The sequence below is a fragment of the Megalobrama amblycephala genome, linkage group LG11 (assembly GCF_018812025.1).
Source record: "Megalobrama amblycephala isolate DHTTF-2021 linkage group LG11, ASM1881202v1, whole genome shotgun sequence".
Classification (NCBI taxonomy): Eukaryota; Metazoa; Chordata; class Actinopteri; order Cypriniformes; family Xenocyprididae; genus Megalobrama; species Megalobrama amblycephala.
This window is the reverse complement of record NC_063054.1, coordinates 36,570,001-36,586,124: the sequence shown is the minus strand read 5'-3', so window position 1 is coordinate 36,586,124 and position 16,124 is coordinate 36,570,001. Positions and strand designations below refer to the sequence as shown.

General features: G+C 35.5%; 2 protein-coding genes across 2 annotated transcripts; one reads left to right on the top strand and one right to left on the bottom strand.

Annotated features, from left to right (window-relative positions):
• Window positions 1-968: 968 nt before the first annotated feature.
• eif2s1b (eukaryotic translation initiation factor 2, subunit 1 alpha b) lies at window positions 969-7,334 on the bottom strand. The gene is made up of 8 exons (XM_048207788.1): window positions 7,178-7,334; window positions 5,944-6,186; window positions 3,381-3,460; window positions 3,151-3,302; window positions 2,711-2,817; window positions 1,801-1,898; window positions 1,562-1,705; window positions 969-1,414 (listed from the first exon to the last, which is right to left on the bottom strand). The coding sequence occupies exons 2-8, from the start codon at window positions 6,182-6,184 to the stop codon at window positions 1,289-1,291; spliced, it is 948 nt and encodes a 315-aa protein (XP_048063745.1). The 5' UTR covers window positions 6,185-6,186; window positions 7,178-7,334; the 3' UTR covers window positions 969-1,288.
• Window positions 7,335-8,851: 1,517 nt separating this feature from the next.
• atp6v1d (ATPase H+ transporting V1 subunit D) lies at window positions 8,852-14,287 on the top strand. Its single transcript, XM_048207787.1, has 9 exons — window positions 8,852-9,072; window positions 10,312-10,429; window positions 10,515-10,594; window positions 10,690-10,757; window positions 10,840-10,884; window positions 10,959-11,062; window positions 11,180-11,246; window positions 11,822-11,900; window positions 13,628-14,287. Exons 1-9 carry the CDS (start codon window positions 9,032-9,034, stop codon window positions 13,770-13,772), a joined length of 747 nt encoding a protein of 248 aa, XP_048063744.1. The 5' UTR covers window positions 8,852-9,031; the 3' UTR covers window positions 13,773-14,287.
• Window positions 14,288-16,124: the final 1,837 nt, after the last annotated feature.

The window sequence follows — 16,124 nt, the reverse complement described above, 5'->3', positions numbered from 1 at the left end:
CATGTCTTGTCCTCTTTGCTCCGCGATATATTTAATACTTGAAAATATGGACGTGTGGTGTGAGCAAATTATGATTTAGTTGTAGTCATAGTGTTTTGACTAATTCGTTGCTTCGATTTGCTAATTCGTTCCCTAGGTTTATTAATTGTGTGCATGATTTAACAAAACAAGTTAGTAAATCATGTGCACGTTTTAGCCTACTATTTTTTCCTGCATGTCATGTGCGGGGCTCTGTAAGTTTTAGTTAAATTGTAATGCATCAATTAAGCATTTCTCTAAAATTTCCAAACTCATTGTATTCTCCTGAAGAAAACATCAACCTGAACATGAATATTAAGGTTTGAACATGCAATACAGACACAGATTTGACTGCTTTAAAATATAAAAACATCACATAAAGAAACAAGAACATGGTCTTCTTTTTAATTGATAAATTCTTTATAACAACGCATACATTCTTCATTCTTTCAAGCAGACATATTTAAAATTTAAATAAAGATTAATCCTTTTTAAAGTTATTCAGTCAAGAGCATTGAGTGATTTTCTCTTTTTCTTTTGTTATTTGATTAACATTAATGATGGAAAGCAGCAGGTTTATTAAGCTGCTGTCACTTTAAGGCCGAATGCACGGATCCAATACACTGATACACATCCGATATCCTCCCAGATGTTTACGTTCACTTAAGACATAACCCAGTGTGTTTGTGAATACTCGCGCAGAATCGGTTCTGACTGGATCTCTTCCCAAATTGTCCCTCCCTAACATTTTAGTCTTGTTTTTATTAGTTGGTGAAAATGTCAGTAGATTTTCATCATAGGTTTTGTCATTCAAAACTGGTTTTTATTTCGTTTTCGAAAATGTTGACAAAAATTATTCGTCAATGAAATTAACACTGGCGTGAGAAGAGTGTCAAATGCATGACTCACGCTGAATGAGTCAGAAAACAGAATGGAAAAGAACACAAAACTTCCAACAACTTTCCAGAATTTTACTGAGATTGAAGTAGAGCGAGAAACATTTTAATTCACTGAAAATTACAAATGCAAAATCAAAAGCTTTCACTCTGCATGGTTGAATCAGCTGAAATAGTTGTGATGGGTTAAAATGTTTAAAAGGCCACCGGTTAAAAACAAAAATCAGGTTTTCACTGCTTTATAATGTTTTCACTTGTGTAAATGTTAATTTGCTGCAATGTCACTGATTGGCCGCTACCATGCAAAAACAGTATTTGAGACCATTTCTGCACTGAAGGAGTTGTTGGTTTTCACGCCCAGTGCGTTTTTTCATCTAGTCCTCTGTTTTGGCTTCCATTTCCTCCGCGTCGTCGTCACCGTCCACCTCTGCGTTCTCTCGCTCCAAACGCTCCAGCTGCCGCTGCAGTTCTGTTTCATCTGTGTCTGTGACCACTTTGGGCTGAACAAAATAATAATTCGTTTAAGAATCGAACAAAACTAATGATTCTGATTCTGAGAGGTCTAAACTCAAAAACATTTGTGGAAAATCTTATCAACTTGTGTTTGTGCTATTTAATACATTTATGATGCTCTGAAAGTTTCTCACCTCCATCTGGACATTGAAGACTCCTCGTTTCTCCTCAATCCGCTCCTTTATGGCAGTCATGGCCTGGTTGAGCACCGACAGACCCTCTGTGCGCTCCAGAGTCGTGGTGGTCATGACATACCGTGGTGGTGCGATCAGATTTATCTAAAGAAAAAACAACACGTTTCTAATTACAGAATCTGCAGATCATGAAACTGGTACTAAAACATACAGGAGAACTTAAAGGAGGAACGGCACACCTTGATAGGCATGGCTTCTGTGGAGCAGTTAAGTCCCGCCCTCAGAGCGTCTTTAACAGCATCAATGCCTTCATATCCATAACACGCCACCTCAATGTCTGTAGATGGGTTAAAAGGAAACATTATACTAAACATACATGGATGCATATATAAGATGGTGACCAAAATAGTTTTGTTTTTCTTCTTTCAATTTTGTTGCATTTAAAAAAAAACATCATAAATGAAAAAGCTTTGCTTTGTATTTTATTCCTGTGATCAAAGCTGAATATTCAGCATCATTACTGCAGTCTTCAGTGTCACATGATCCTTCAGAAATTATTCTAATATGATGATTTGATGCTCAAGAAACATTTCTGATTATTATCAATGTTGAAAACAGTTGTGCTGCTTCATTTTTTTTTTTGTGGAAACAGTGATACATTTGATTTTTTGATGAATAGAACGTTCAAAATAACAGCATTTATTTGAAATAGAATCTTTTCTAACATTATAAATGTCTTTACTGTCACTGTAAGCTGGTGTTTGGTGGGCGTTCTGGCGCAATAAGGCTGCCGTCGCATCATCCAGGTGGATGCTGCACATTGGTGCGTACAAATACAAAATAATCCACGCAATTATTAGTGAATGAGACCCAATGTTCTTCTGCAAAATGCATGCAGTTTTGTTTTTCAACCATTAGAGGGCCAAAAGTTACATAGTGAATCTTTAAATAAATAATAGTTTTAGTAAGTACCTGTTATGGTTGTGGATTAGTTTAAATAATTAAATATGAAATAAGAACACATAAAATATTAAAATAAATTTTATTTTCAACATTGTTTAAAAAAAAGGTAAATTAAAATACTTTAAATTATTTTCATTAGAGCCATCTGTATTGTGAAGAGTGCAATAAATCTTTATAATAAAATACCAGCTCTTATTTTGACAGCCTGTGGAGTGAGTCGTCTGTTGATGTTGTCAATGAGCACGTTTCTCTCTTCCTCATTCAGATCCAAACCATCCAGGATGGCGGGATCACTGTAAATAAAAAAAAAAGAAAGCAAGCTAAACATTGTTCATGTTCAGTTTAAAGTCTTGCTCTGTGTTTATGCTGCGTTCATGCCATGTTATAATTACCGTAATTATGAGATGACAACATGTGACGTTCTACTCGGAGCTGTTCACGTCCTTGGACTCGGAATTATGAGATTCTATGGCAACACTATCAATGCCAATATGAATCAGGTGGTACAGCAGTCACAGTCGGAGCGCTCCGAAAATTCGTAACACGTGTTTTACAAGCTTTTTACAAATCGTAATTACGGTAATTACGTGACGGCATGAACGCACCTTTCTTGCTCGAACACTTACGACACGGCTTGTTTGAAGACGTCATAGGCGCCGTATCCAGGTTTCTTGTATTTCTCGTCAAACACCCATGCGGTGCGCTGGAACAAACTCTCCAACTGCTCGTCCTTAGTGTACTCCAACACTTCAGCGACATGCCGTAGAATACTGTACACCTGCAGCACAACAACAAAACATTCTCAAACCACAAAAAAATTGAATTTTACATTCTTTTACAAAAAACAAATACTCACGGTTTTAGATTTGGTGAATTTATCTTCACACTTGATGGCTTCTTCCGGAGACACTCTTCTCTTGGACAAATCTATGTATCCTGTTGAAGAAAAACAATATCAAATTGGCCAAATGAATTAAAACACTTATGCTACATTAGACGTGCTGAAATACAGTAAGTGTGTTGCGATAATGAACATGTATGGTAATGTTATCATGTTCAAAACACAGTGAATAATTCCTTATTATGAATTATTTCGATTTTTAGAATGCGTTTTTAGAATACTTTTCCATCAACCAGTTAAAATTTAAAACACTGCATCACAGAGGTGTGGTCAAGACCCAGACCAAAACCAAGAGCCACACAGCTCAGTGTTAAAAGTGTTTATATGTGTCCACACTACAGGGTGTTAAAGTAACACTGAATGAGTTAATGAGATGATCTGAGAAAATGAGAAAGAGAAACTGCAAGAACAGACAAGCGATTAATCGAGGAATGATTGAGTATTAGTGTTGAACGCCTGTTGTTAACAAGCAGAAACACTGAAGGAAAGAGAAACGGCGAGAACAGATAAGCGATTAATCGAGGAATTATTGAGTATTAGTGATGAACACCTGCTGTTAACAAGCAGAAACACTAAAGGAAAGAGAAACGGTGAGAACAGATAAGCGATTAATCGAGGAATTATTGAGTATTAGTGATGAACGCCTGCTGTTAACAAGCAGAAACAATGAAGGAAAGAGAAACGGCGAGAACAGATAAGCAATAAATCGAGGAATGATTGAGTATTAGTGATGAACACCTGCTGTTAACAAGCAGAAACAATGAAGGAAAGAGAAACGGCGAGAAAAGATAAGCGATTAATCGAGGAATGATTGAGTATTAGTGATGAACACCTGCTGTTAACAAGCAGAAACAATGAAGGAAAGAGAAACGGCGAGAACAGATAAGCAATAAATCGAGGAATGATTGAGTATTAGTGATGAACACCTGCTGTTAACAAGCAGAAACAATGAAGGAAAGAGAAACGGCGAGAAAAGATAAGCGATTAATCGAGGAATGATTGAGTATTAGTGATGAACACCTGCTGTTAACAAGCAGAAACAATGAAGGAAAGAGAAATAGCAAGAACAGAGAACAGTTAAGCGATTAATCGAGGAATGATTGAGTATTAGTGATGAATACCTGCTGTTAACAAGCAGAAACAATGAAGGAAAGAGAAACAGCAAGAACAGACAAAAGAGAAGAGATGAGCAGAAACACAGGAACTACAACTGACTTTCAGCCACTGCCTTCGATAAATCAACTGAAGATAAAAGAAAAATCTCATAAAACAGCATTACCAGCTTCACTGATTACAAACAAGTTTGCTTTTATTTTTGTCATACATCTACAAAAGTTTATATTGAGAATTAACAGAGGCTTAGATGTTGATGTTTTATTGAAAATGTTTCATTTGATTTGATTGTTTAATGTTAGTTTTATTCTAGCTGCTGTACCTGTGTTTTTATAAGACTCTTACTCATCTCAATTATCTCATTAGTTGCGTCCCAAATGACGCACTATACACTATGCACTCATGCACTATGTACTCATCAGTGTAGAGCGTGAATTGTATAAGGTTATTTTGTTATTTAACATCAGAGTCTGACAGCCTCTTCCCCTCCACTACGTAATTAAAGCTGTGACAGTTGAGTGCATGAAGTGTCCAACATTCCACACCGTTAATTTAGTGCATCATCCGGTATTTAAAGTGTACTTTTTCTTTTTGGAATTTTCAGTGTGAATGCACTACTTGCATTATTTTATACTTAAAAACGTCATAGAATAGTGCACAAGTATGTGAATTGGGACGCACCTATTATCTCCAATACTGATTCAGGGGCCATTTACATGACACCGTTTTCAACTAAAAACTGAAAACTTTTTATGTGGTTTGACCGTTCATTTACACAACAACAGTGTTTTGGGGGCGTGAAAACACGAACCTTTGAAAACGGGTTTCAAAGTGCAAGTTTTTAAAAAAGACACCGTTATCATCATGTGTAAACTACAAAAATGCAAAATTGTTAAAACAGTGATGTCATGCGCATGATTATTGCATATTCAGTCTATAGGCGCATAGTGTTTCTTTACAAAGTTACATCGCCAACTACTGGCCTGCAGAATACAGCGTTTTTAATCAATTTAATTTAATACATGTGAATGGGGATCATTTTGACAACATTGTCATCTGTATGCGAAAAATGCAAAGGAGAACTTTTCCGTTTATCCTCAGTGTTACGTTAACACTCTGTATTGTGGACACATATAAACACTTAGCAGTACTTTTAACACTGACGATTTTGCCGGTTGGCTCTTGAATGCTTCTGGTTTTTGTTGGGTCTTCGAGGGTCTGATCTTGGTTTTGTAAGACTGGTCTTGATTACACCCATGCTCTGATATAATCAACCCCAACACGGATGAAACGAGTGAAGGAGTGCGCTGAATAAAAATGCACATTCTCTCTCTGACAGTAGATGGCGCTGATGAAACAGCAGAAACGCAGCCGTACTTATTGAATTAACAGGCTATTATTTTACCCTTCTCTTTGTCCACTCTGATGACCACCACGCATTCATTGCGGCCGATGCGGATGAGTTTGTTGATGGAGCGGATGCGCCTGCGCGACAGCTCGCTCAGCAGGATCATGCCCTCGATGTTGTTATACTCCAGCAGACTGACATATGCGCCCATCTCAGCGATGGAGCGCACATTCACCATCACCACATCCTCCACCTCCGGGAAACGGTGCTGGTAAAACCTACAGCTGAGGCCCGGCATCTCTACACAAGAAAAACAACATGAGCTGAGATCATTTCGAAACATTAGAGCTTCTTTAATGAGCTCGAGACAAACTGCATTCATTTTTAACAGATCTGATGTCTGATTTGTCTATTATTGAGTTAATGAGATAATCAAGCGATTAATCGAGGAATGATTGGGCATTAGTGATGAACGCCTGCTGTTAACAAGCAGAAACACTGAAGGGAAGAGAAACAGCAAGAACAGACAAGCAATTAATCGAGGAATGATTGAGTATTAGTGATGAACACCTGCTGTTAACAAGCAGAAACAATGAAGGAAAGAGAAACGGCAAGAACAGACAAAAGGAAAAAAAAGAAGAAAGAACAGACAAAAGAGAAGAGATGAGCAGAAACATTTGTCTATTGGTTCTCAGTCGGAAACCCAAATATGATCACATCCTTGTCCTGAAAAGGCAGCTATATATTTTCATCTATAAAGATCCAGTTTATACTGTAAAAAATAAATTAATATTACAAATGTGTAAAATATGATATTTAGTTTCTTAATTAAGTTGCATTGGATTTTAAATTATAGTTACAATTTTCAATTATTAATTTTAATCAGTTTATTTTAATCAATTGTATACTTTATTTTAACCTCATTTTTATTTATTTATATCTAATTGTTTCATTGTTTATTTAATTCACATTTTAATCTTATGTCTATCATTATTATTTACATTTTTTACAGAATACTAATGTATTCTGTGTGTTATAAATAATATATTGTATACTGTATGTGTAGTTTATGTTAAATGTTGGACTGCTGACATAATTTACACAATGTTTACATATCTATCTATATAGCTATTCATCTGTCAGTCTATAGAACCATCATTTCTGCATAGCTGAGCAAATGAGCGCATGCGGCACATGCTCTATGACAGCAGCAATTAAACACTCATATCATCCGAAACATGAGCTCAACATGAGCCGAACCATCACGGATATAAAGGTAACTCAATCCCACCTGACAGGTGTCACAAACGGCTCACTTTAAATCCTTTAAATCTCTAGAAACTGTAGTGTTTCTGCGAGCGTTAGTTGGCCATTGATCCTGCGATCCGAGAAAGAATGAAGCGAGCAGTAACCAGTGAATAACAGGGATGTTGCATCAATACGGCCATACTTCAAAATAAAAGTCACTCATTTTATATTAGTGCTGTGTGGTTATTCTGGTGCATCATCACATTGTTTTTTTCAATACCAACAACACTTGTGATAAAATAATCAGAGCGTGTCTGAAAAAAATACTGTTTATTTTACCAATGCGTCTCGGCACACAAGCCTTTTTAAAAAACGCTTACGTTACGTTATGTATATTTTTAAAGATAATAATTACCAGAGCTGGGTAGATTACTTATGAATTGTAATCAGTTACTGATTACAAATTACATGACAAAATTTGTAATCTGTAATATAATCTCTTAGATTACACATTTTTGGTAATGTAATCTGACTACTTTTGGATTACATTTAGATTACTTTTGTGCTAACCCTTGTTTGATATCACATATGTTGTAGGATAATCTTGTACTATTTTGACAGATACAAAGAAAAAATATATTCCAAAAAATATATTCTATTCACCAACAAGAACCTCAACAGATTCTTTTTAAAGTGCAATGTATAGACAGTTAATACCTCGAAATTCTAACACTAATGTACCTGTTAGTGTTTGCTGATAGTAACACTGAATAAAACAAAATCACATCTTATGATTTTAAAACATATTTACTTGAATGATACATTAGCGTCGCACACCTGTACATAGATAGGTGCGTAGCAAAGAAGACTAGTGTAGTAAAAATATGAAAAAACAAGGAAAATCCCACACACTATCAACTTGCAAAACTGTAAAAAAGTTCTTTATTGGCAACGTTTTGATCGTATGATCTTCATCAGGCATCCAACTTTTTTACGGTTTTGCAAGTTGATAGTGTGCGGGATTTTCCTTGTTTTTTTTTAAATTAAGTAAATTTACAAAACAGCAACATTACAAAAACAAATATTGAAAAACATGAAATTCACAGCAATATCAGTGCTACATCAAATATTTCATCTATTATTATTATTATTATTATTATTATATTATTATTTAATAAATATATTTCATATATATTCATCTATATTTCCCCCTCACCGCCGGAAAAACTCAAAGAATTACGTACGTATAAGCGGCAGGTTTATTATGAAAAAAATATAAATGTTAAAAAAAATGAAAAACTAGGAGAATCAATGAATCGTGAACAACTTACTGCCATTGTGTAAATAATATGTAATCCATAAAAAAGTAACTGTAGTCTGATTACGAGTATTTTAAAAAGTAGTCACTCTAATTACAAGTACTTGATTTTTGGAATCTGATTAAGTAATCCAGATTAAATGTAATCCGTTACTTCCCAGCTCTGATAATTATATACATACCGATAATTTAAAAATACCTGATTTTTATTGTTTAAAAAGTCTAAAATGACACATGGATGTATTTAAATCAGACGAGGCACCTTCAAAAGCTCTTAAAGTCAAAATAAAAAACATAAATAAAACATAAAGTCATATTATTTTTTACCGTCATTACCGTCGACCGTTATTTTAGAATGTGAATCCACGTACGGAAGTGACGCGACCAATCGCCGCCCTCTGGAGGAATCACATGACCTCCAGTCAGCTGATCATCAAATCCTGCGTCCTGTAGCTGGGGTCACAGCGATGATATTATAATCATTTAATCGTGATATTAAATTAGCGAACACTATATTTGACGATTTCAACAGCGAAACGTCGCAGTAGTTTGATATAGTGTTCAAATTAAAGAAGAAAGATGTCGGGAAAAGAACGGATCGACGTGTTTCCCTCTAGAATGTGAGTCGAATCAGATTCATTATTGACAATCGTGCAGCATCTGATAAATACATATTTTAGGAGCTTATGGTTTTAGAAAAGAGTCATATATGATCTCAAAGAACGAGCTAAGATAATATTGAATGCGCTGGAGTCGTGCGTCATCTAGGATTTATGAATTTATCAAATTTTATTACTAAATCAGCAATAATAAAATATATTGTATGTTATTTATCAGTGTACGTCATATATTGGAGAAACATAAAATATTATAGAACTCTATGATGGATGACAATATTTTAGATGTTTTTGTGCATTCATATAAATAATGTAAAACAAATTTCAAGTAGACTGAGAAGAGGAAGTGATGTTATTCACAGTCATGTGAGCCCTTCATTGCTTGACAGTCTACTGACCTTAACTAAGAGATACTGGGAAAAAAAACTTAAAATACATAGTAAATATATAGGATACATTCAGTTAATCATATAAAATTAATGCTAAAATATGCATTCTTAGAAAGTAAGATGATAACTGTTTGCATTAATTTTTCTTAAAGGATTAGTTCACTTTCAAATAAAATTTTCCTGATAATTTACTCACCCCCATGTCATCCAAGATGTCTTTCTTTCTTCAGTCGAAAAGAAATGAAGGTTTTTGATGAAAACATTCCAGGATTATTCTCCATATAGTGGACTTCAATGGACTCCAAACGGTTGAAGGTCAAAATTTCAGTTTCAGTGCAGCTTCAAAGAGCTTTAAACGATATCAGACGAGGAATAAGAGTCTTATCTAGAGAAACCATCGCTCATTTTCGAAAAAAATACAACTGTATATGCTTTACAAACACAAATGATCATCATGCACTTGCTTCCACTTTCCGTATTCTTCAAAAAGCTTACGCCGTATGTCCTACACCTTCCCTATTATATTTATAAAGCATATACAGTTGTATTTTTTCGAAAATGAGCGATCGTTTCGCTAGATGAGACCCTTATTCCTCGTCTGGTATCATTTAAAGCTCTTTGAAGCTGCACTGAAACTGTAATTTTGACCTTCAACCATTTGGAGTCCATTGAAGTCCACTATAAGGAGAAAAATCCTGGAATGTTTTCATCAAAAACCTTAATTTCTTTTTGACTTGGATGACATGGGGGTGAGTAAATTATCAGGAAATTTTTATTTGAAAGTGAACTAATCCTTTAAATGTCCTGTGGTTTTTATATATTATTATGTTTTATGTATTTTTTATTGCATCAGGGCTCAGACCATTATGAAAGCTCGACTGAAAGGAGCTCAAACTGGCCGTAGTTTGCTGAAGAAGAAAGCTGATGCTCTGTCCATGCGATTTCGACAGATTCTAAGAAAAATAATTGAGGTATAACATCATACCTATGCTTTAATAATAGATATCTGTATTTTTATTGACTTGTGCATTAATAAACAATCATGTGACTCTCCAGACTAAGACTCTGATGGGAGAGGTGATGAGGGAAGCCGCCTTCTCATTAGCTGAGGCCAAATTTGCTGCTGGTGACTTCAGGTAGTTCATTAATTTCATTAAAGCTGTGCATTCATAATGTCATTAAAGGATGAATATGGCAGCAGATCTCACCGAATGTGTTTGAATTCTGTCAGTACTACAGTCATTCAGAATGTGAACAAGGCCCAGGTGAAGGTCAGAGCAAAAAAGGACAATGTTGCAGGTTTGTCATCCATCCATCTCAGTGAAATATAAAGAATTGTCAGATATCTCCTTTACGGTCACCTTTCTGTGTTTGTTCTCAGGAGTCACTCTTCCGGTGTTTGAACATTACCAGGAGGGAGGAGACAGTAAGAATCCTGCTCACTTCATGTTTTAATAGGATGAAAAACTGTCAATCAGTTTGATTTTCTCCTCTGTGCAGGTTATGAGCTCACTGGTCTGGCCAGAGGTGGAGAGCAGCTGTCTCGTCTGAAGAGAAACTACGCCAAAGCGGTCGAGCTTCTCGTAGAGCTGGCCTCGCTGCAGGTCAAACCACTACTGAACATTTCTATCCTTACCCATAAAAGAAAATGTCGAAATCTCAGGTTTTTTGATGCAGAATCATTTTAATAAATGTGTGTTTTGTGATTGATTCACATACAGACCTCTTTTGTGACGCTGGACGAGGCCATCAAGATCACAAATCGCCGTGTGAACGCCATCGAACATGGTGAGATCATCCTCTGAACGATGACGAAACAATCAGGCTTGTTTTAAAGGGGACCTATTATGCTTGTACAAAGTCTTGATGTTGTTTTTGGGCTCTAGCGAACAGGTTTTCATGCTTGAATGTTCATTATTTTCCTCATATTCTCCATTGTTCAGCTCCTCTCTTCCCAGTCTGTCAGTAACGCTCTGTTTAGTTCTTGTCTCTGTGAAGCCCCTCCTTCTGAAAAGCACAGTGTGCTCTGATTGGTCGGCTGGAGCAGTGTGTTTTGGTTGGTCAACACACTACTAACTGACTCAACCAGGCCCCGCCCCTTTATTTTGCATATGCCTTGGGTATGAATTATTTAAATAAGGAATATTCTGACGTGTTCGTTCCCGGAAGAAAACTCGAGACTACAATGGAGGCGTTTCAGTGACACTGATATAGAGGATAACTCCAGCTGGAGGAACTTTGCAGAGCTTTATCATGCTCAAACAGCAACACTAATGAAAGCTAGTGTAAAAAAAGTATAAAAGGTCCTCTTCAAAAAAAAACAACAAATAGATCATGTGATGCTTGTGTGTTTTTCCTCTCAGTGATTATTCCCAGGATCGAGCGCACACTCACGTACATCATTACCGAGCTGGATGAACGGGAGCGAGAGGAGTTCTACAGGTGGGACTGCAGTGCATTATAGTGAGGTTATGTGACAACATTAGCTGTGTTTACATGCACCCAAATAACCCGTAGATTAGAAATTTCAATCGGATTGTGAAGAAAGAAGTGGTGTAGACCTGAAATAATCTGATCAATAGGAAAAAACTAAGCATGTAAACACTTGAATATAATCTCAATCCGATTTAAAAATACCTTACACACATGCACAGTGCTGTCATGCATATGCCCTTATATAATAAGATCTCTCTTTACATACGTTTTACATTATATGAACGTGTTATGTCTTATTATGAGTCTGCTTTGTGACCTTTGCGAATCACCACTGATTCAAAGTGTGTATAAAACTGCCAAAGTTAAAGGGATAGTTCACCCAAAAATGAAAATGTGATGTTTATCTGCTTACCCCCAGGGCATCCAAGACGTAGGTGACTTTGTTTCTTCAGTAGAACACAAATGATGATTTTTAACTGCAACCGTTGCGGTCTGTCAGTCGTATAATGCATGTCAATGGGAACTTCGTCTATAAGAGTAAAAAAAAAAACATGAACAGACAAATCCAAATGAAACCCTGCGGCTCGTGACGACACATTGATGGACATAGTGGTGTATTAGAAGTATAAAATGATATAAATACTGTTCGGTTTCTCGCACAAACCGATTGTTTCGTGTCTTAGGACATCAGTGTGTCATCACGAACCGCAGGGTTTAATTTGGATTTGTCTGTGCATGTTTTTTTTTAACTCTTATAAATGGAGTTCCCATTGACATGCATTATACAACTGACAGACCGGAACGGTTGGAGTTAAAAATCATCATTTTGGGGGGTAAGCAGATAAACATCAAATTTTCATTTTTGGGTGAACTATCCCTTTAAGGCTTTGTTTACGTCATAACTGTTTTGAAACGGTTCGAAATGAGTCGCCACTAGGGCGCGATGATCTCTGTGAACTCATGAACCAAAGGTTTTACCTGATCTTGGATCAGTTTAATACATTTGTAGACAATTTTAATGGCACAGGAGTTGCAGTTAATAGTCTCTTTATTGGCCTAATTAACTAAGCTCTCCATAAAACAAGCCTACAAATTAATAAAATAACACATACATACACTTCACATTTAATAGTATTTGATAATTTGTTAATTGTATCTAAACACAAGAAAACATTTGCAGTTGGTTTGTAAAAGGTGTTTTTATGCATGTTTTTTGTTGCATTTACACCGTTTTGATCAGCATGTGGCATTTCGAGCACTTTGAAACTGAATCATTTGTGAAGCAATTGACTCAATTGATTCAAAGTTTCAAAAAGCTTAATTTCTCCCATTACTAGAGGAGACTGAATATTTGTTAACAGCTGTTCTGACATAATAGTCAGTTTTTCTTTTAATATTCCATAAAGGCAAAAATGACAATTTCACTCACAGTATTTCCAGTGACATTATTGCAGTGGCTTTAATGCAGACGTTCTATTCACAATACATGCAATGCACAAGTAAATGAAAATATGAATCAAATTGCAAAGTTTAGGGTTCACATAAATGGAACTTTCAGAATCTCAAATCGGATTAGATTCATTTGGATGGACAAAAATTAGTGCATGTAAAACATACGTATGTTTCAAACAAAGTTTCAATCTGTAGTTTATATATATAATGCTTTTAGCAGTCCAATTTAAATATTGAGTAAGAAGAAGATATTCAGAATATCCACCAATCTTTTATCGCAGGCTTAAGAAGATCCAGGAGAAGAAGAAACAGCTCCGTGAGAGGACGGAGAAGGAGATCGCCATACGCTTGGCTGCTTTGGGCCCGATCTCGGAGCCCACGAACATGCTGAACGAAGAGGCCGACGAGGACCTGCTGTTTGAATGAGACCCTCGATCCGAGCAACCCACCCAGAAACCACATCATATTTATTCTTTGTGCCTGTAAGGCTGAGCTTTACATGTCTCGTGAAAAGAGGAAGCTCTTGTTTTGTGTATATGTTGGTGCCGTGTCACTGTTTTTGTTCAGGGTGAATAGAATATCAAAAACGCTGTAAAATGAGCAGGTCTGAATCCAGAAACCGTTTAACTAATGTAATGGTTTTTATGTCTGAACAGAAAAGAAATCCTGTAAAATACAGTTTAATGTGTATAAATGAATTCAAATGATCATTCCATGGAGTTGTGCACATTTTCTGACACTCGTTCTGCTTCTGGTCTTATTGCATGCATGTGTGAAACCAGTGCGATCTCCATTAGCTAATGGGAATATTCTGTGACGTATCTCTTTTGAGTACTTCAATGTTGACACAATCCCTAACTAACATCAGCCCAGTCTCTTCCGTGAAAGCGTGTACTCAAAACTCCTGTGAAGTTAATTTCAATAAATGTTTTAAATGGTCATTTGCTGTGAATTATTTTGTATGATGTACACTGTTGAGGTGATGTGATTTCCTAGCCTTTCATGCCTCTGCAATATTAGGCCACTTTATTAGGTACACTTGCTAGTACCATTTTGGACCCCTTTTGCCTTCAGAACTGCCTTAATTCTTCAATGTCAGCTGAACCAATCTGGTCATTCTCCTCTGACATCAACAAGGCATTTTCTCCCACAGAACTGACACTCACTGGATAATTTCTCTTTTTTGGGCCATTCTCTGTAAACCCTAGAGATGGTTGTGTGTGAAAATATTTAGTAGATCAGCAGTTTCTGAAATACTCAGACCAGCCCGTCTGACGCCAACAAACACGCCACATTCAAAATCACCTTTCTTCCTCATTCTGATGCTCAGTTTAAACTTAAGCAGATCAGCTTGATCATGTCTACATGCCTAAATGCATAGCGTTACTGCCATGTGATTGGCTGATTAAATATTTGTGTTAATTAGCAGTTAGTCAATGGTAAGTTTAGACTTGAATTGTGTTGCAAATGCATGTTGACTAAAGCAGAGATGCCCAAACTTTTTACAAGGACAAAAATTCAAACTTGATTCACAGCTGAAGGCAAATGTTGCATTATATCCAACAATATATGTGACCCTGGACCACAAAACCAGTCATAAGTCACACGGGTATATTTGTTGCAATAGCCAACAATACGTTGTATGGGTGAAAATTATTGATTTTTCTTTTATACCAAAAAATCATTAGGATATTAAGTAAAGATCATGTTCCATGAAGATATTTTGCAAATTACCTACTGTAAATATATCAAAATGTATTTTTGTGAGTGGATATGCATTGTAACTTTAAAGGCGATTTTCTCAATATTTTTTTGCACCCTCATATTCCAGATATTCAAATAGTTGTATCTTGGCTAATATTGTCCTATCCTGACAAACATCAATGGAAAACTTATTTATTCAGTTTTCAGATGATGTATAAATCTCAATTTCAAAAAATTGACACTAATGACTGGTTTTGTGGGCCAGGGTCATATATATATATATATATATAGTCAAACCAAAATGTATTCAGACACCTTGAACATTTAATCATTATGGTTTAAAAAATGGTAATAAAATATGACGAGATCTCAGAGTTAAACTATGTAAGAAAAAATGTATCTTAATTATGTCAGATAACACTTTCTTTCAAAGTTTCTTTTTTCAATGTTTCTGAATAATTTTTGGTCCCAAATTTTTATCACTTTTACTGGTAGTCCACTGTATGAAGAATTTTTGGGTATAATACGTCACAGTTTATTTTGCTATCCTCACTTACATAAATGTACGGAAGAGGATTAGGGCCAAGCAATAATAAAAAATAAAGAGATTCTCGAGTTGTTAAATTTCAAGTTGTTAAATTTCGAGAAAAAAGTCGAGATAAAATGTTGAGAATAAAGTCATTAAATTTATTCTCAAGTCATTAAATTTATTAGTCATTAAATTACAAGAAAAAAGTCGTTAAATTATGAGAACAAATTTGTAATTTAACGAATTTGTTCTCGTAATTTAACAACTTTTTTCTCATAATTTAATGACTTTATTCTCAACATTTTATCTCGACTTTTTTCTCGAAATTTAACTACATTTTTCTCATAATTTAACTAATTTGTTCTTGTAATTTAACGACTTTATTCTCAACATTTTATCTCGACTTTTTTCTCAAAATTTAACAAGTTTTTTCTCGTAATTTAACGAGTTTATTCTCAACATTTTATCTCGACTTTTTTCTCGTAATTTAACGAGTTTTTCTCAACATTTTATCTCGACCTTTTTCTCGAAATTTAACGAGTTTT